The sequence below is a fragment of the Myripristis murdjan genome, chromosome 10 (genome assembly GCF_902150065.1).
Source record: "Myripristis murdjan chromosome 10, fMyrMur1.1, whole genome shotgun sequence".
Lineage (NCBI taxonomy): Eukaryota > Metazoa > Chordata > Actinopteri > Holocentriformes > Holocentridae > Myripristis > Myripristis murdjan.
The window spans coordinates 7,416,538-7,438,467 of NC_043989.1; the positions used below are offsets into that span (position 1 = coordinate 7,416,538).

Here is a 21,930-nt window from a genome sequence, read left to right on the forward strand (position 1 = left end):
CGGAGCCAGTTGGATGCAGACAATAACGTGTCAGTCGCCTGCATCAAACAGTTATGAGATTATAAAGACATTTTACAATGTAAAATGTCAATGATTGTGGAGGAAGTGATGATGAAGCCTCACTAATTAGACTGCAAGAAAATGTCCATCTTAATGACTCATTTCTTGGATAAGACTGATGTGCGAGGCCGATATTTGCCATTTACTGAAAATTGAATATATCAGCCAGTCATGTGGCCCACTGCCAATGAGACAGGGGTTTCTTCTTCATATTTTTTATTAATTCATCTTTCATTTAAAGGTAGCAAGTTATGCTGAATTAATGGGGTGGGACCCCTGTCTTAGAAAGCTATTAAGTGAGAAAATTTCATTAGGTTGAGCTTAATGTCCCAACCTGGTCTAAATACTTTCTCCTCGACAAGAACACAATTTCCCCCCACAATAAAAAAAAGATGAGGCTGAATGGATGAGATGCTTTTCAGTGCAACTCAAAATGATTCTGCCATTTTCCCAAATCAAGTGGCATTAATCTGAAACAAGTGGACTTGTATGCTTTACTACAGATAACAGCACTTGATTCGAGAAGATTCTTGGAAAAGGATGGGCGATTGCCTGGGAAATAAGTGAGATGATCACATTCCAGTGACAGATGGATTTGTTTTATGAATATTGGATTTAGAAGCTGACAACAAGATGAACAACACATGTTAAGAAGGACATTTTTTTTTTTTTTTTTTTTTTTTTTTTGCAGTGCATGCTTGAGGATCCAGTGATTCATTCCGTAAATGTCTGCTGGAAGTAGGCTAACGCTGTGGCTTACCACAGGCCAAAGGGAAGAGACACCCACATCCATCCACCCTGTACAGTACCCCACTCTGACATCTGCATCACCTCAAGTGAAAAAACACTGAAATGGGAAATATTTGCAGATATTTCCCCACACTTGTCCTATAGATTTGAATGTAACTGCATGTTATATATTTTCATCAAACGGCACTGCACTGTGCAGGTGTAATTCCCATGACGTGTTGTTATGGAAATCACAGCGGCTCTGCAAGTCCCAAAGGTTTGCTACAAAAAACCTGTCACTCCTCATCAAAACAGGTCCAACAGATCATGGGATTTATCATGCTGAATCTCCGTGCATGCATGTTGTTGTCTCTATTAATAGGCAGATGGCCTTAGCTTGTGCTGTCTAAATTTTGATTAACAGGGTAGCACTGGAAATGTGATGAGCCCAAAAATAATAATGAAACCCCTGAGGCTTGATAAACAGAGAGATGGCAAAATGTTAACCACAATCATGCAAGAGGCAACTCCTTTCCTCTACACTGTGCACAAGGTTTTCTTCAGCTGCAAAGCTATGTATGAACTAAGCATTTCCACATGATTTCCAATTCCACCTCGAATCATTTGATAGGCGCACCCATGAATGAACAAATAAACTTTCCTGAGCAGTGGTCCACTCTGCAGGATTAGGTCATGAGCCCTAAAATACTGGTGACAAACTGGAAAATAAAAGCCCAGCAACATATGGCGCTACAGCTTATGGGATTACCCAATTAACAAGGTGACTCAGAGAGCTGCTAATCTGCAAGATGTTCAGATTGCCTATGGACACACGCACTGACGCATGGAGACCACGTTTATTGAGCGCCCACGACCCAATTAAACGCACACACATCTCATGTGTATATGGTTAAGCAGTCAACTCTAATTGCATTAAATGTGGAGCCAAAGCACCGGGCTTCATAGGGGTGACTGGATGCTCCAACCACTGATCCGATGTCCAACCACATTCCCACTGGAGCAAAACGTTTTGCGTGGCTCGACTAGCCCAAACTGACCCGCCGGTGACCACATGATGCCGTCAGCAGGGGGTCATTAATTGTAGTGATTGTGACACAAAGTGCGCCGCAGGCTGCAACGCCACCCTCAAGTGCACTGTCAGCTCTGGGCGCAAAACATAACGCGCCCGGATGGAGGAACCTGACGCACAATACAAATCCCCGGTATTACGCGGATATCCAGAATGTAGACAGCTCCTCACGCAACGAGACCGAAGACAGATCTGTCGTCTACCGATGGGCAGGCCCGCTGCTGATTCAGAGTGAATTAAGAAAGCTACTTCAGGTTTAGTGGTGCCTGGCACAGTGAATGACAAGTGCAACAAGGCTTCCTCATGGAATCAAACGAGTCAGTTCTCAAAGTCCTGCGGGAATCTAATGGAAACACTGAACTGAACAGGATACATTTGATTTGGCATCGGTGATATTTTGGACGCTGACACTCATGCACGCCAAGATTTATTGACATTAAAACCACACGAACTAAACAGAACTCTAATAATCCAAAATAGACCAATATTTTGTCCCCATTCCAAATAGACCAATACTCTCACGAGTTACTGGCTGATTATAAAATTATTCCCAGTTGTATTCAACCTCTTTTTGGAACAGGTCTCACCGGAAATCCCTGCTGGCTTTCTTAAGATTTATTTATTAATTTATTATCACTAGCGGTGGAGAGTGAATTGAGACGCTTACCTTGGGGGAAAGGGTTGGGCTGCACGACATATAGAAAAGCGTGCACCATGTGGAAGAGAATCCCTATTGGTCCCGGTTCGTAATGGGCCAGGGTCTCATAAACTCCCTCAGGCACATAACCGAAATCCAACTTTCCTGGCGGCGGATGTCTTCGGGACTCCGTTTCATGCTGGAGTTCACCGGACGCCAGTCCCCACAGCAGCAGGAGGACGCCGGTCTTCCACATCGTGCCCAAATAAAACCGTGCGCCCTGGCTGCCCAAAACAAGGGGTTAAAGACCCAAGTGAAATATAATCTGGAAGATGACTGCCTAGGTTCTTATCTTCCTTACTGAACGGGAAAGGGAAATAAAAGGGGAAGGGGCGAGAATAAATAAAAAAGTGTCCAAATAGATGGACCGCAGCTTTTTAAGTCCTGCTGCCCGCATAAAAATTCGTTGTGATCATCATTTTCCGCGGTTTGTGGCTCCTGATGGACGCAGACCCCGGGTGCTTTCCCCCAGTCTCCGGTCCTCGGTGTGTTCAGCCTCGCCGAGATGAGAGCGTCTGTCGCTTCCACTCCAGCATCTGTGCGCACCGACATGCGCGGCGCTGCGGGAGCGGGCGTCAGTGCGCGCCGCCGTCGCATCTACAACAGAGAAATAGTTTGGTCCAGAGGGAAGCGCTCCTCCTGCCGGGTAGAGGAGGACAAACTTCAGTGAATAGCAGCATCTTGAACAGAAGTTGAGTTTCAAAATGCTCCAGATCCCCAAAAAACTCCCCACTTAAGTTTTATTAAATTGTTGTGATCTACAGAGAACTTAATTAATGATTTCTTGAGAAATATTATGCATTAAACCAAGCTACTTTGTTTGCTTTTTGTTTACAGAGGGTCATATACTTACCACTATATCAGTGTAATTAGTCACCCAAAGACTCAAGTTGAATATCATATTTTAAAGAGAACTGTAGGCTATTTTCATTTTGTACAAAGCTATCATTTTATGAGTAAGTGCAGCATTTTTGCTGCAAATGGTACAACTAGACATTGTAACCGTAAGAAAAAAGGCCAACTTGAGCTATGGTGTGCTGTTACTGTTTTGAACTGTGCAGACTATTTTCCTCTAGACTGAATGCTATCTCAACTGTTTTTTTTTTTTAAAGAGTTAAGTAATATAGCAGCAACACAGGTTTCACAACTAGCTCTTCATCTGTCTTGGTAACAGGTGGACTCTGTCCTCCTGACCTTTGACCTATTTTCCACCCAGAGGGTAAATAGAGGATACCTGAGTCCCAGCCACGTTTGATTGGACGTTTTGATTGGTGGAGCAGCAATAAGGTGAGCTCTGCCTCTGTCTCTGTGCACAATGAGGTCCTTGTTGGCTCCCCAGAGCACTTTTAGGGCCCCAGCCCCTGCAGACAGGTAGTCCCTGTTTGGGAAACTTTGATCACTGATTCTGACCACCGTTCTTAACCGATCACATACACCTGTAATGGTGGGAGATTTCATTTAGCAGACATGGGCTGCAGATGGCTGGTTGAGGTAAACTTCAGTGGGGGATACCCAGAAAACCACCGCTTTTCAGAGCAATTTAGCAAAGTACCAGACTTGATGCATGGAAGAAACTCTGGTCGATATATGAAAAAAAAAGAGGCAATATTTTATTATTTTTCTTCATTCATGCTCTTGCAAGGTTAACAGGCAGGCCATACAGCTTGCCTAATTAGCTATCGCCTGGTAAGCTATATAGCTGGTTTGAAAATTAGCTTGGCCTTCTCTAAGATATTCAGCATCAGAGCTATTTAGATTTCTGTCAGTGTCTGCAGTATGATAATTGCTCCTATATTTCCATTTTGTTGGTGATATACCATCTTCCATCTTGTCTCATGATGAAACTGGGGGAAGGATTATGGATCGGCTCTGGTCTGCCTGTTTGTCATGCATAATATCTTTGAAACTTCAGGGAATGATGTGTCACATTGCTCCATTCTGGCATTTTCACTTTCAAATTACACTGACTGGCCAAAGCATTTACCTGTCTCTATGGCCCTGCTCACATCTGGTGTTTTGTATCCAGATATATTTAGACTGTGGCTAGATTCAGTGAGTGGGGATTCACTTCACTTTCACTTTATTTTTCTGGACTTTTTCAGATTTGTTTACGGAGATGATGCTCGTGATTAAGGGGTCCCTCAGTGCAGCTGCGGACACATTACACATAGTGTGTGCATTCACACTACAAAACGTGTTGACAAAATGCATCCCAGGCCACTTCCAAATGTGACTTGAGTGATTGGATCGATGTGGCTGTAAAATATTTTGAGCATGTTCAGAGCTGTATTTAGCGCCGTCCACTTGTGATTGAATGACCCGGGACGGACGTTAATGCCAGGCCTGAACAGCCCTAATGTCATGCACAACATATTGAATTATGCTGAGTGGATTTAAACCTATGTGTGTGATGCATGACACTGATTGGTCCACTGTTCGTAAGTCATGCTCAGTAAGATGTTGCTGATTGGATTTTCACAAGCCCACAGGGAATGGGACGTCTCATTGGAGAAGGTCTTGGCTGCGTCCTGGACAATTGTACGGAGCTACACTTCAACCCAACCTTGCATCATTCATGGGGGCTGACATGTTTACTTGTTTTGTTATCATGTACATTCTGTCATCTACTTCAGCGACCTTTCTCTTTCTGGAGGGACATCATCTCTGTATGACACTTATCTGACTCAAATTTCCATTTTCCTTTTACCTCGCTGATATCTGCAAATCAGTAAATGCAGAATGGCCATTATATCACACTCAAGGCTTAAACTATTAGATTTACTCCAAGTAGGAGTACTACAGACTTTCCTCAAGACAACATCCTGGAAGCTCAGACACAGGTGAATTGAGTCTCAGTCTTCGGGAATAAGGAGCTTAGCCCAATACAGCAGTCGGCTGCAGATTTACTCTACCTGACCTCACTGCTGTACCAAACAGATACGGCCCTGCCTCCCAAGAGGTGAGGTCACTGCTGGTGTAAACCTCAGCTTACTGAAAGTGATCATAGAAGTCCTTTTCTGTCATCAGTATCAGCACTGCAAATAAATATTTACCTAGAGGTTGTCAGAAACTGAGAATCTAGAGGGCTTTACTGTATACATTATTCATTTTAATATTCCAGTTTCTATTTCAGAAATTTTGAAGAATTTAATTGGTGTTCAGTATAATGTGCATTAACACTCACTGCATTCTCTGCTTACAACAGTCTTCAGCTGCAGAAAACACGAATTGTTGTGCATCACAACTGAACAGTATTTTCCACATTTTTGCAGACTGTGTGCAATTCCCTATGATTTAGACCAGGAAATGACCTTTCAGTTTACTGAGCCCTGTTGGACCACAAACTGGAAATAAAGGAAAAATGAAACATATTTCAAACCTATCAGCTCATATCACCGAACAGGGACTGTCGGCTGGAGTTTTAAAAGAAACTTTGGTTGCTGTTTGACATCTGAAATAAATTTGCCTTGTTATGGCTCCAAACTCCAAAAGCTGACTTAAGCAGCATGAATTTGAGGCTCAGCATTGATCTGTTCCCAAAATTTTCAGCCTCTAAATAGGAGGTGCTGCGTACATGGAGGAGAGACGAAGAAATGTGGAAGATATTTTGGTGTATTTCTCTCCTCAGAAACACAACAGTAAACAATGTATATTTTCCAAAATTTACCCCTCTACCTACTCAACATACTGTATACTGTAAACTTAAAACAACACGATTAATAAATCAGCTTTTATTAATCCAAAAAGAGGCAATTTCATACAATATCAAGATAGGAATTAAATTAGGACCAAAACTGATGAAACAAAGCAGGCAGTGTACCGGACCATCGCAGCTTGCATAAGAACACTTTTGCCTCGTCTCCATTCGCTCGGCGAAGCCCGGCTCGGTCTAACTGTGGTAAAGTAAAGTACAGTTTGATTTCCATCTACACTTAGCCCAGAGAGGTTTGACCAAGTTGTAAAGACAGTGGAGATGCTGGCTTTGCGCCAAACAGGGCACAACAAGGCCAAACCCTGGCCAACGGAGACGAGGCATTTGACGAAACCACATGGAGAGGATCAAGGGGAGTCAAGTCTCATGCACCAAAAACAGTTTCATATCACAACTGGCAGCTCCAAAAATAGAACCATCTTCCTTATTACAATGGTAATGAACATTATAAAGATTTCTTTTTTTTTCACAACAGAATCAAATAAATGCAGATATGTAGCTTATTATAGATCTTCCTTCTGTTTAAAGTAAAACAAAAGGCCCCCGCTTCACATTGCAACATGTTTTATACCAAAGCAACTATAAATTTATTACTGTTAGAGATTATGCTGTATAATTACCAGGGCAGGAAAGTACCTCTTCTGTCTAAAGGCCACAGTGGCAAATACATTCCAAAATTAACTGAGAGTGATGAGAGGAGTGAGCCAGAAAGACAAAAGTTAACTATAACAGACGTGGTTTCCATGGTCAGCTTCGTGAGTCCAAAATGTACCAGCATTTGGCTTGTGGCTGGCGGTGATTTCCCACCCTGATAATTACTCTGTAAGAAAAAAAAACTAAAGTATTTTTATATATATATATATATAATTCAAAATATCTATAAAACTACACCCACTCTCAATACAAAACAGTTATTTTATATATAGATGCTGTGGAATAGTTTCATGGAAATGCAAAGTGTGACCTTATAACCAAAAACTGCAAGAACCACAAAGTGCTACATCATGTACCATTAATATTAATTGATATCTTATCAGCTAAATGACATTAGATAGTTTCAGTGGAGTTAGTGACTTGAATTCTGACATACAACAAACATTAGGCATAGGAACTGGAACTTAATGGCCAGGCATTACAATTTAAATTAAAGTGTGATAAATATATTTTGCATACATTCACGTACATGGGTCATAATTGAAAGTTGGATGATATAACTGTCTTATAGCACACAGCAGATTTTTTTTTATGTTTTTCTGTGCAATAAAATGAAAAGCTAAATCATAGCACACATCTTAACAAGGCTGGTTAAGATGTCTTAAATATGAAGTCAAAAATAAAGGCATTTTGTTGTGGACATATTGCTTCTGAAATCCTAGGATGTAAACATTTTAACAATACTTGAGAGTCAAATGAGGAGAAACATGACCCGTCAATGTGTAGCGTATTTAAGACAATACGGTCCATCAGTGCAAACATTCACAGGAGACCCCCAGCAGGTTGGTTGGATGAGACAGGTTTTGTACTCATGGGACCCTCAGACAGAAAAGTAATAAGTTTAATTCTCACCATTTGGAAAAAAAACCCTATTTTCTCAAAAAATGATCAATGGCACAAAATTACATCAAAAAAGTAGCCACTTTTTGAGAAGAAGTGGACCATTTTGAATCGACCAGGGTACAGCTACATCAAATATGGATGTAATTTGCCGCTTCAGCAGAGCCGTGGAGAGTCGCCACTAAATTACATCCATATTCTACGTAATTGTATAAGTTCTGCATTCCAGTCTTACTGAAAGCAGCTTTAAGTCCTTGATAATATGATAACCTGTTTCAGGGTGATCTGTATTTTAGATATCTGATGAATTTACAGATAGATGTTTTTTTTTCTCCATAAAATGGATATGCTCATTGATGTGTAGGCTTAAACGTACCTTAGAAAAACAAGAAACTAACTTTTTCTTTGGAGACTTTGGAGGCAGCACTCAGAATTTGCCATCATTTAACTGGTGGCAAGTGTTAATGTCCACCCTGATTAGATTCTGTAATGAAAGATCCTCTAGTTTCTGAGGGAGAAATATTAGCTTGACATATGAAATGGCGATATCTGTTTGCTGTGTAAACGAAGGCTCTACTTAAGGCTCTAATTTAATTGTAGCTGATTAAAAAACTGTAATAGTATTTTTCAAAAGTCATGGTTTTAGACATGTTCTTATATTACGACGTTAAATTGGAAAGTTGACAGAAGCTTCTCTTCAGAATTCAAATTAGTCCCACTCAGGTACATTGTTTAATTGATGGTTACAGAACCTCAGTCATCCAAATAGAGGAATTAACTGAATAAGCAGCAATGCATAGACATTTTATACTAACAGTGTGCGACTGTTCAGAGTTCCTTGTTGAAAGAACCTGATAGAAGCTTTTCAATCTCTTAACCAACTACCCTGCCTGGGTCGATTTGCATGGATCAGACAAGGATGTTAAATCACGGGTTTCCTACAAAACCTCTGTTTCAAAATCAAAGACTTTATTCTAGATCTAAACAAACCTCAGTTCCTGCTTCCCAGGGCTTTACTGTGAAACATTTAGCTAGTATAATTTGTAGTATGGGTAGAGAAGATTGGATGACACCCAAGATTTTTTTACTAAATTTTTTACTTCATTCTATTTTACTTAAGTTTTCTTCGCAAAAACTTCAGATTATGAAAAAAGCTCCAGGTATTTCTGTTTGTACAAGTTTCGTCTGGAGGTTTCTTCTACGTTGTCTGTTTGGCTGTTGAGCTAATTGACAACCTCTCTTATGGTCCCAGTGTTGCTCATACAGAAGTGCTTGTGTGCTCTCATACCCACGCACCCACCTCTCATACTCTCTCACACACACATACACATCTTACACTCATACTTCCACACACACATAGCCACACTAACACCAGCTAACCCTGACAACTGGTTCCTTTCTGCCGCTTTAAATCAGCCAGCTGTTGTCTGCTTCGTCAAACTCCGCAACTTTGGGAGAGAAAACACGGCAGGATCGTCTGAGACTGCGTGTCAAGGTCCACAATAACTTACTGTATCGTCACTTAATAAATACTCTGCTGCTGGCGTTGGCCTGGAGAGCCAGGCCCGAGTGTGCTGCTGACTCCTCGCCTCTCCTGAGTGGTTATCGCTTGGTCAGCGGGTGCCGACGCTCAGTCAATGCGGTTACCACAGATTGTGAAACGGTCAATTTCCAGCAGGTCCTTTTTGGGAGTCCTGTGCTTGAGTTCAGTGCCTCCCTGCGCCTCCTCCTGCTCCTCCTTGGCAGGCGAGGGCACAGAGCTCTCCGGTTCAGGCTGCGGGGTAGGAGGGAGACTGGCTGGTGAGGCAGGGTGGGTGTCGGTGGGTGGGGCAGGGAACAGGTCAGTCCTGGGGCTTGGCTGCGTGGTCACAGAGGTGGTGGAGGAAGAGGAGGGTGCTGTGCGGTAAGGAGAGGCAGGGATCCGCTCCACCGTGGATTCACCTAAAAGAGACAGACTTGACTTGAACTAATCCGGTGGAAATTGCAGACAAACAACATATGGTGCGGTGTAATCTATCCTGTCAATCTAAATTTGTCCGCTGGTCATAGTGGCAAAAGATTCTGACATGCACACCCAAATTTCACTTTTTACCTGCCAAATTACTTTTTTTTTTTTAAGTCTTTACATTTAAAGGCATTTAGCAAACACTCTTCTCCAAGGCAAATGACAAATACATGCAACAGAATAATCATCTTAAATTTCAAGATTGCCAACACCTTCGGCAACTAAAGCCTTGCTCATCATTGGTATTAGTCTAGGTGGTCTGATCTCAAGATGACAGCTGAGACAGACTGCCATTCACACCTGGCGTTATCAAGTCTCTCACTTTGCATTTTCAGTGATTGCCTGTAATTGGATTGGTTACTGACCTCAAGATATGCTTCTGTCTTTTATTTCATTACTTTGATTCTTCTGTACCTTACTCTAACAACTTCTTCCTCCTCACTTCCATATTACATTGCTGTCATGATCTTTCCACTGTTCCACACAAGTCCTGCTCTTCAACTCTGGCCCATTCACTGGGCAGCTGTGTCCAACCTATCTAATAACTGGATTACGTAAGAAACGCAACCACCATCTCACTGCAAAATCAAACTTATTTCAAATCTGAATTTCTCCGCCAAACAGCTTGCTCTATCAAAAGCTACTTCCTTGCACAAAGTGGAGTAGTGGTTTCCCGATGTTATTGGGGACGCATCGAGATGCATGAATGTTTACACAACAAAATGCGATGTGGTCAAATGTGGCCTTGACCACCTCTGAAAGTGGTTTGAGTCATCAGATTACAATGATTTTCCAAGAAACGGTCATAGTTGTGCTTAACAATGTTCACTTGTGATGGGATCACCCAAGATGCATGTTAAAACCAGATGTGAATGCAGTCTAATAGTAAAAAGCTCAAGGTTCAGAGTCATAGTGCTCTGACAATTTAATAAACTATTCCTACAACCATAGAATCACTGGAGGTTAGTGCTGGTAAGAGACATGAGAGGAATAAGTGCAAAAACACATAGCAGGAGGTATTTCTTTTTGATAAATTCAGACAAGAGCATAATAGAGCACGAAGAGGATGAAGACACGGCACAGGGAGATGTGATGGTTTTCTTGAAGAAACGAATTTTCAGACAGATAACATGGAGCGACACTGCAGTGATTCTACCTGCTAGGTCGACACAGTTCAACAGTAAATTCAGGCAACCCAGAGGCACCTGACTCTTCATTTTCACAACACCGGAGAGGGGAAATAATGAAACCGCAAGAGGCTCGAAAAACAGAAGCCAGAGGAGCACAGCACAGTTGGTCACTACCACAATTATCTGCATTATGCTGAAAGAAAACCCTGCAAAGGACTTTTAACTATGAGCATACACAGTGTGAGCGTGGTTACAGCGCATTAGGAAAGTCGACCAAACAGAATAATTCATCATATCAGAGAGAACTGAGTGAAGCAGCAGTGGATATTAACATGGCTGTCTATTGAGGCAACCACCCAGCCTCGGGCTATCTGGCTACGGCAAACTTACAATTCTTACTGCAGGCAGAGCTGCACTGAGTTTACGGTGCAGAACTGCTGCAGAGTGTGCGTGTGTTTGGGCATGGCATTAACAGAATTTCAAATTTGATCAAGGTAATGAAAAACAGGCACAGACACTGCAGACCAACAGAATATTAGAAAATGTCAGGCTTTGGTGTGTGATTACCTTCGGTTCCATCTCAATGATTCAGTGTCGAGTCAGCACGCAATTCTTATTAGAGCACATTATACCATGTCTCTAGCCTGTCAATGGTCAGTAAATAAGTGCACCAACAGAATACACACACATACACACACCCTCACTTTCCCTACTATTTCATTAACTGCACCAAGGCTTTTTTAATTATTTCCCTTGTCCTTTAGTTTCTGTTGTTCAATTTGTCTTTGCCTGTCATCGGGAATTCTTTTTGTTCCCCTCACCTACATAAATTGGATTTTTTTTTCTCTCTTCATTATGGGTTTTCTCTTTTGTATGTGCAAGTAAACTACCTTTACAAGCTGGCAGGCTGGCATTACCCAAGATATAGAGGAACTGTTATTTGGGTCACATATGCATTCGCAATGAGTTCTCCATCTCTTCTTTGCGTGATATGTGAGCTTTAAAGGTTAACAACCATATGTCTTCAAATTGGCTATACACATCTTCGGCTTAAGGACCAAAACATCCAATATAGACAGATGGTGCATCATGTGTTATGTGAATTCAGATCACCATAAAAGACAAAGGCCTACATTACCATAACTGAACCATGGACAAAGGTAGTGTAGTGGTGAGAGAAGTAAGCATGGGATGTGAGGGTTACTGGTTCCAGTCCCAGCAGCAAAATATGTGGGAAGGGGAAGCAAAGATGACACACTCCTTTCCCACTAGTGGTTATTATTATACCGTACATGTTAGAGCGTGCAGCCTTAAGCCTTGTAGCTGCTGCCTTCTGAAACACCAGATCCAGTGGAAATACAAGCGTTGGTAGGAGCTTTGATGTTTGATATGACATGATGCACCATCAGGGTCTTTGTGATTTTAAAGCTTTTGGCTCAGCACAGCGGGCCAGTCTGCGGCACGCAGGGGAGGAAAGATCCGGTTGGATTTGGCTGTGGATGACAGGGCGATGCTGCCACTTTCAGCTGTGCATGTCTTAGGAAGGACTCCAGCAATTTGTCAAGATTTTAAGTGATTTTAATTGTGGAACTCTTTTATTCTATTTCACTGGTTCACTGTTCCATGTTTTATTGTTGTATCTTAATTTTGTACAGCACATATTTTGAAAAGTGATGTATGAATTATTTTAAGATATCTGCACAGTTCTAAATGAATGAATGAATAAACGTGAATATTTGAAAGGATAGATGAGCGACTGTTTTTTCGTGAGCCTTTCTAACTTTGAAAGGCTCTCAAAATTTTATTTCATTCACCTTAAGTCCAATTTTGTACATCAAACCGCTCAAGTCAGGCTTGCAAAGATCCGGGAGCACAATGACAGAACAATTAGGCATGCACTTTAATCACTGCACACGACGACTGACTGTTTCAGCGAATACTTTGGCCTTCTGCAGATGAATTTTGGCAATGTGTTCTTGAGTATAACCAAATTACACTGATTGGTCTGATAGGGACGCTACAATTAAAAAGGTCAAGATTTCAAGCTTTTGAAAGGGCATGCTACCCCGACAATCCGATTTTGCTGAAAACTGGAGGAATGTTTCATTTTGTTACTATCTGACCAAATGATGTCTGCATCGTTTGTGTGGGGTGTTTTTTTGTTTTGTTTTTGATTACTGACCAAACCCTTGCACCACTACTTAATACAATGTGACATATATTAAACACATTGCAAAAATGAGCATAGGGTAATGCTTGACCAAAGAGGGAAACTCTGACTGATTATATCCTGGTCATGTCTCCCTAGCTAACCAACCAATTAACCCTGCACTACTTCTGCAGACTTTAAAGTTTTGTTTTAGTGAGCAGCCACTCGGAATACAAAATGATGTTCAATGAAACAAAGTTAGGGAACACAGACCTGTTTTATATCCTGGATTTCTCATGAATTAGATTCTCCACGTCTAAGATAACAGCCTAAATAGAGCTACCCTGTAACCAGAAGGTCACAGGTTTGATACTCACAACAGCTAGCAGCAGGTGTCAAGTCTCTCTGAACAAGGCTGTCAGCTAAATGCTTGCAATGTAAATTAACATGTCAGTTAAACACTTAAAATGTAAATTAAAGTGTCAGCTAAATCCTTAAATGTAAATATGAACATAGCTGTTCTCTTAGTAGGGATAAGTCAATAAGCCTAGTGCTGTCTTAGTGTGTGGCACATGTAATGAACAAACATGAGACTTGAAACGAGTTAGCGGCGCTCATGTAAATCAATATGACTGACTGTATTATTAAACATTAAACAAACAGGGCTTACTTTTCTGCAGAGGATATCACAGAGAAAGAGAATGAGAGTGACTCGGCACATTCATTTTAAGATTATTTTTATGACATCTCTGCGTTATTAGATAACACGCAGTAGACAGACACAGGAAATAAGAGTGAGAGAGAGTGGAGAGGAGCTGGATGGGGGCTGATAACATGCAGCAAGGGTCCCTGGCCAGATTCAGATCCAGGACATTACATTCTGGCCGTCTGAGTCACAAGGACACCGCCTTAGTTCTGCATATTTTTCACATCTCCAAAATAACCGACTTCCAAAATCACTTGCAATACTGTAACACTTTAAAAAATGTTGCCAGACATTATTTTGTACAAAAAATTTTGTACTAAAATACATCAATTTTAATTTCTTGCATATTACTACTCGCACACTGACAGCAAAACATTTTGGTTAATTTTGGAATACATCTAGGGGTAATTTTCTGTTGTATTTAGATCCAGTATCAGTCATTCTAAGTTCATACTGCATGTTTATGTTACATAAATGTGAAATGAGCTGAAGGTTCTGCCAAATTTTGGTTTATCAATTTCCATGAATTTTCTATGATGGCAACAGACTTTACAGTATTTATTTTGAGATGATGTGTGAATTTGTTTATGGGTTGATTTATTTATATATTGGGTTGACAGGTCTTGTGAGGCAACTAGGCTTACATGTTATGACTTAGATGATCAGGAAATTATTTGGGTTATTATCCCATCAAAAGCCTCTAAACCTAGCAAACAAGCTTTACATTACACTACTGATCAACAAAAAGAACAAATGTTGAATTCTTGTAGGTTTTTTTTTTTTTCTGTATTGGCACTCCCTGCAACTCCTTGTCAGGTGGGTGCAACTTACCTGAAGGGTTAGGACACCTGGCCTGGTCGGCTTTGCTGGGGCTCTTTGCAGAGGCGGAGGGAGCGGACGATGGTCTCTCAAACAGCTTGTCCTCCATGTTGGCTCTCTTGACGTAAACACAAGACTTCCCCAGCAGCACAATGCTGTTCAGCACCTTGAGCGTCACCAGCCTACACAGGCGGGAGGTCAAAGTTAGCAAAGCATGCTTGTGGCTAGAAGAACTGGATGGGGAAAGTGAATGAACATGCTTTCCCTTTCTTCAGCAACTACTACTGAGCTGCCCCTGAGCAAAGCACTAATCCCAACTGGTTAACTAAATAAAGGTTTTAAAAAAACAACACATTAAAAGTTCAAGTGTAGGGCTCCACTGCTACAAGTAACATAATGTTGTGGCTAACATCCTTGAGATTAGAATGATGAATAACTGTGGTCAAAATATTTATTATTATTATAGCACCAGATTAAACTGGCTGTGCGCCAGGAGATGACACTTTTTAATCACAATATCTAGCAAAATAATCAGGATTATAATTTTAGTTGGAATTGAACTTGCCTATTCTAATTTGCATCACTGTTATTCCGTGCTGTGATCTGTAAGAGAATTTCCAAAAAGCTGCCTTCAGCTGGGCTGCGGCTATAATGAATCCATTACACCATCTGCTTGCAATCGCCGCTATTCACATCCCACCACTGACACCCGGAGGTTGATGTGCGCCGTCCTTTCCTGTTTATAAGCTTTGCTATTAGGCCTCAGCACGACTGAATGTGTCACTGATGAGAGAGACACAGACGCATCTAGGTCTACGGACCAGCGCTCGGTGTGACAGGGTGCTACGAACCGAGAGTGTGTGAGCGTTGCTGAATCTTTGCCGAGGCGCAACGGTCTGGTCAGGCCAAGGCTATTTTTAAGTAAAGAGGCTGGGAGGGGCAGAGATGGCACTAGAGATGACAAGACTGTATTCTCCCTCCCGAGGTAAATGCTTCAATGGTACAAGCCCGGTGGGATTGGAGGAATGAGAATGAGAAAGGCTATAAGCAGCTCAGCACAGGGGGAACGTGAGGGCGCCGCGTTAATGCTTATGTAACTGCTTGTGGATGTGGATGTTTGTCAGTCTTGAGGCATGAGCATGTAACATTGTTTGTGTGGTTGAAGTGTGTGTGAGAGTCAGTGCACTGCATGCAAGTTTAAGTGAGTGTATATGCATGTGAGTGTGTCAGTATAAGTAATAACCAAATGAGACAGATCAGCACTAAAGTAATGTGATGGCACACAGTACTCAACACAGATACTTAATCCTACTTCTGTAGACCATGCATTCAAGCAGTTAAACAGGCATTGACCTGTGAAAACTGACAAAATGAGTAGTGTTTTAATAAGCAACACTGTGGCTGTCAAAATCAAGCGTGTTGACTCTGACACCCCATTTGAAAGGTTTAAGAGTGTTGTTCAATAAAAAGCAGGCACATTTCTCTGGAGTGCCCTGACTGAAGAGCTTAGACTTGCAAAATTATTGTCATATTTAAATCACTTCTTTAGCCACATTTCTTTTACAGGCAGACTACAATAAATACTGCATATACATATCAAACACATGGAAAAATAAAGCTCAGTCAGTTTTGGATAGGTGAATAGATGTGTCAGGTACATTACAATAGACTTATTCAACAGCATCTGTAATACTAAAATATAAGCAACAGTATCAGCTTAATAGAGTTCTTAGTAAGTCTTACCCAAGGTAAAAGAGGAACACGCATGTGTATGAAAGAGCTCCCTGTACCTTCACCGAACTCATCACCACTCGGATGAGCTGTTAAAACAGAGAAAAGTCAGAATGAAAGCTGAGAAACTTTGGGGAAATTCTTACTTTAAAAAATTCCAAAAAGAAAGAGGAGGGGGGAGATGAGATGTGTGACCAGCAGGCACCTGTTGTTAGCTACCAGCAACAAACAGATGTTTGTGGAACGCACAGCAGTCACTGCTTCTGCTGTTGCTACGTGACAGCAAAGAAACCAATTTTAAGTAGGCTGCTCTTTTCCTATAAATATTTAGAAACTTGTAACCTCTAGCTCTTGGTGCAAGTAGCATCAAAACAATATGCCACAATATGCAACGTTTAGCCTTGAGGGAGGAAATGTGTTGTTAGTCACACCCCAACACTTGTCACTTATTTTGATGAACTGTCTACTTTCAAATGACATCCAGCCTGAGCCTGAAGTAACAGACATCTATAAACTCACAATGTGTGAAAAGGAAGCAGGTGATGAAAAAAAAATCAACATATCTAATATAAAAAATCGATATCTAATATGATAAAAATCAGTCTATCTATCTATCTATCTATCTATCTATCTATAATATAAAATATGGCTTAAGTTTCACATTTTTGAACAGGTCTTATCTGCCGTTTTGCTGTTCAGCTTCACTGCTTCACTGCCTTCTGCTGTGACTGTTCATGCTGACTTCCCAAGCCACGAGCCTCACCCTGATAGTGACAAGTAGCTCACCGCTGACCACGCCCTTATAAAACTTGCCCTCTTGCCCCAACAAATGGTATGCACCCCAAAATGTACCAAGCATCATTGAAAAGCCAGTTTCAGGAATGATCGGCGATGCTCATTGACAGACATAATCTTATAATGTGTATTATATCCTGTTTATTTGTGCGATCACCATTTTATTGTCAAAAAGCTGCATATTGTATTTTCAAATCTTGGCATGCAACAGTGCACCCTTTCCATTGTGAACAACAAAGAAATAATCCAGCCCTAGTGGACATGCAGTCTTAATACATACACACTTACACAGCACTGCACACTGCAGTAGTGGTACTGAGAGTATGAATAGCAACAGATTGCTTCCGCTCTTACCAGAACAGCCAAAGGCAGGGGGATGAAGCCCATTCTCCGGGCCACAGAATCACTGTAGTCTGTACAAGCCTACACAGTGATAGACAGGCATATAACAAAGCAACCAGCAAAACCACAATAATTAGCACTATGGGCTCAATGCAGTTTATGCAAGTATAATGACTGTGGTAAAAAAAACAAACAAAAAAGCAGTGGGTGCTTACATTCTTCTGTCGACTGCTGACGAGATCGAAGGCCAGACTTGCTCTGTATTCACTATATACCTGTGGGAGAGAAAAGAAAACTAAAGCTTGGGAGTCCGAGCACAAACACGTGACAGATCAACTGTAAGACGAAACATCAGTCAGTGTGGCAACTGCGGATTTCTGAATGCAATCTCCAGACAGCCCGCGGTATGAATATAAAACCTTATTGTTAACAAAGTTGCTGGAAATCACTGGAGCTATGCATGGCACTCTATTATGCTAACCATCAAGTCATTAAATTTACACTGCCAGATTTTAATGACTCCGTGCCAGTGACAGTGGTGGCCAGAGGCATTATGTTTTCAGAATATCCATCCATCCATCCATCCCATTCTTGTGAGCACGATATCTCAGGAGCACCTTGAGGGAATGTGACATAAACATCCACTTGGACTCAGTCAAGGATGATCTAATGCTGAATAGAATTTGATAGCCAAAGGTCAAAGGTCAAAGTTACTGTGACCTAAAATTCATCCCATTCGTGTGAACGCAACATCTTGCCTGGAGGGAATTTCATTACACCTGGCACATGTTTCCATTCGCTCAAGGGTGAACTGATAACATTTTCTTGGCCAACCCAATAGTAGACATGGACCTGAACAAACAAATTTGTTGTCAAAGTTAAAAGAGTCCTATTTTACGAATTGGGAATATACAAAAAAGCAGATAGTCAAGGTGCACATAAATTAGACAAATAACATAAATAAAATATTGTGTGGACAGGTGGGCCTGGGCTATAGTAGGGGAAACACTGACTCTATCGATTCTCTGTACTCCTCTGTAAAACAGTCTCAACAAAGTCAAAAAATACACTTTATACCCTTTATTAAATTCTTTCAAAGTCTTCACTACAAATATTATATGAGTCTGCACAGATATGGATGTAAACTGCAACTTGACTGGTTGGTGGAGGCATATGACCATGAGGCAGTTATTATTAGTTTTTCATCTTTCTGAAAGATAGATGTAAGAAAAAATCCAACACATGTTTGAAGGGTACAGAGGGTGCACTTGTCAGTATTATTATTTTTTTTCTGTCCAACTCCTGTTCATTTCTTTAATAAATTTCACAGAAATTTTAAAAAACGGGAATGTGTGATGATCATGAACCCTCTGTGTATAGTGATACAGCAAGGACCTCACTCTTTTTGCCTTTGAAACCCCAGGAACTGAAATCAGTGTTAATATTGGAGTACATTTCAAAAGACAATATGCTCTAAATGTACCTCTCTTTTTATTTAAAGATGAAGTTTGTGACTTAAAGAAGTTTTTTTCCCTTGTGAGTCAAATTAGTCCACATGAGGAGAGGGGATACATATTTTCAGAGAAGTCTGTTCTGTTGTTGGAATTTCCAAATGCATTTCTTGGATACCCATTCAGCTGTGACAGAGAATGGTTTTGTGCAGTGCTGTGCATTTACGGGTCAAAAGCAGGTGAATGCTTTTCTTGCCACTCTACACTTGACACCTCCACATCAAACTGTGAGCATAAGCATTAACATTTCAAGTCCGAAAGTACTGAATAAGAAATAATGCAGTAACAGCTCTGCTCACATTGGAAAACATCATATTTCTAGTTCTATCCAGCAATGTATTGATCATTTCCGGAAAAAAAAAAAAAAAAAAAAAAAAAGAGCCCATGAACTTATATCACATCATTTTGTTTCTTCTTCCAGCTTATAAATATAGTTAATATAAAATTAATATAGTTAAGATACAGATAAGTTCTATTCCATCCTTTCAACATCTGGAACAGACTCAAGCCTTTGTTTCTCCACACCAAGTCTATTGCATTGGTTCCCAGGACAATTTATTGGTTCCCAAGTGCCAGGTGAAATTAAAGGGAGATTGTGCCTTTTTTGCTTCCATTTTGGAACGTGTTCCCCCTTAAAATAAAAACTTGTAGAGGGAGAACAACAACAACTGATGCGTTAACACTACACTCACATCAAGCCATTGTTCTCCAGACATAGTTTTTGACAATAAAATACTGACCATACTATCTACCAACAGAGTTTACAGTCATCACAGCTATGTTCATTCCCTCTAGTGCAGATACCACGGCGGTATTAAGACAAAATTTTTCAATCTGGTGATTTGCCACAGCGCTGTACGGCAGTGTGGGTGTGTCACTACATTGCCTGTCTGTCTGCTGTCTGTTTGTCTGGTCTGATCACCGGGTCACATGACTGGCCACTGAAGCAGGACGTTGAGCTGCGTTGCAGCAAAAGATGAATCTGGTTCAACTTCTCCACTATTTTATTTTTTAGTGTTCTATTCCTGCTTTGTTGTATTGTTCTGCATTTTATTATCCTGCTGTTTTACCTTTAAAAGGTTGGATTTTCTCCTGTATGGCACCTTCTGATGTTGGTTTTGAAAGATGCTGTATCAATAATTTACTTTCCTACATACACACAGGATAACTCAAATCATGACTGCAATATTCAGAGGAAAAAATAAAACAGATATATATTGTTTTTCAGTATTACGCAGCTGTAGTTAAGGCATGCTATGGGGAACCACGGGGCAAAGCGTACAGCTGGCTAAACACTGAAACACTATGTTTGCTGCTTAAGGCACCATGAAATTCAGCAAAGACCAACCACAGAATAATCCCTCAGACGTGAAGGGAGCAGACTCCCCCTGCTCTCAAGAATCCCCCCCCCCTCTTGCGCATCAGCAGAGAAATAGGTTTCCCCTGCAGAGCCTTCACCTCAGCTGAATTTCAACATGTTATATTCAGGGCAGGGAGTTAAAATCTTGGTCTGCCAGCTGCAGTGAAAAATGCATCCTGAAATTCATCAGCCACGCTAACCGTTTAAATCAACCAAATAAATTTCAGCCTGGAAATAGGACCGAATGATGCAAGTCACCTGCCAAATAGCTTGTAGAGCTAGCTAACATTTGGGAACATTTGGCTGGTGGCTGGTGGTATTTTCCTAGCGTGGATAAGTTCTTGGATGAATTGAAAATGCTTCAGTGCACTGGCAATCGAACAGCTGAAGGGAAATTGATTTTCAATGCATACCTATGTGTATGGAGTAAGTAAAATGACTTGGCTGAATTTTGTCTCGCATTTCTGGATGTATGATCACTGAAGCAATAGCCAACTTAACAGCCAAATTTTCCACTTCAAAGCATGTCTTAGTCAGTGGATGAGACTCCCTCAGAAATAATGAACTTCAGCCTCATTCCTTACATCTGCAGTGATGTCGTTGAACTTGGTGATGAAAGCATGTTTAATGATGTCAACAGCAACTTCAGAGGTGACGACCATGAAGACATCAGGGAACAACACCCAGAGGTGGTCTAGAGAAGAAAAGAGGCATAGGAGACTATGTGGTACATGTAGCTTAAATAACTTTTAACTTTAATTTATCCAGGGAAAGTTTGCTTAGCATGCACACTCTTTTTTTAGAAAAAGCCCTGCTTTGCACTCATGATATTCATACAAGGGAGTTTCCCAGTACAACCACAGTCTTCTGCTGTTGGTCACTGTGCAGCTCCCTTCAAGAAATCAGGGTTAAGTAACTTCCTCTGTGGCACCACAGTTATAGTTTCTGCAGCGTCATGTTCACTTTTCCTGATCCAGATTTTTGCAGCCAAGATTGAAATGGGTGAAATTCCAATAAAAACTCTAAACTTTACTCATTTTAGTCAGTTTGAAAATCACAAGATTGCAAATAATAATGATAATAACTTACATATTAGAATTGCACCCTAAATTCAATGACGTCTCATATTATGATCTATTTCTTCAGCAGAATTACTGCCTACATAAAACAAGTTCGAGGTCAGGCTCGAGCTTATTTAGAACAGCATACATGATCAAAAACTTATAGAACAATTTACCTGAATAAAAACGACATTACACTATGCATTTTGTAGTGTAGATCTTCCATATTACTAGTGCAAAACAACTTTTACTCTCTTTTCAGTCATCTTAATCTACTAGGGAGTCTTTGGTAGGCACACAGTTGTGAGAGAGGGCTTTACTTCTATTGTATAACGCTAACAAAAAAGTGACTGCTGTACTAGTGCAGAATAGATGCAGGATAAATCCATGAAAGAGGACTCCTGCGTTGGCTTAAACTGTATCAGCAGAGGGCTTTACCTCTGCCAGAATATGATTTAGCACATCAGCATTTGATTGCC

At 40.9% G+C, this 21,930-nt stretch overlaps 2 protein-coding genes across 5 annotated transcripts in view; both read right to left on the reverse strand.

Annotated features, from left to right (window-relative positions):
- The window catches only part of prom1a (prominin 1a), a 92,382-nt gene extending 89,241 nt beyond the window's left edge, over window positions 1-3,141 (reverse strand). For 3 of the 4 annotated variants that reach the window (XM_030062357.1, XM_030062359.1, XM_030062358.1), the window contains exon 1: window positions 2,547-2,772. In XM_030062357.1, the coding sequence (XP_029918217.1) occupies window positions 2,547-2,772 (226 nt within the window). Of the gene's footprint in view, window positions 1-2,546 lie in introns of all 4 variants that reach the window. The other variant, XM_030062355.1, reaches the window with a different exon arrangement.
- Window positions 3,142-6,292: 3,151 nt separating this feature from the next.
- The window catches only part of tapt1a (transmembrane anterior posterior transformation 1a), a 30,896-nt gene continuing 15,258 nt past the window's right edge, over window positions 6,293-21,930 (reverse strand). The window contains exons 9-14 of the mRNA XM_030062442.1: window positions 20,975-21,084; window positions 17,735-17,794; window positions 17,532-17,600; window positions 16,395-16,471; window positions 14,664-14,833; window positions 6,293-9,783 (exon numbers count right to left, since the gene is read on the reverse strand). Coding sequence (XP_029918302.1) covers window positions 9,473-9,783; window positions 14,664-14,833; window positions 16,395-16,471; window positions 17,532-17,600; window positions 17,735-17,794; window positions 20,975-21,084 — 797 coding nt within the window. The 3' untranslated portion in view covers window positions 6,293-9,472. The remainder of the gene's footprint in view (window positions 9,784-14,663; window positions 14,834-16,394; window positions 16,472-17,531; window positions 17,601-17,734; window positions 17,795-20,974; window positions 21,085-21,930) is intronic.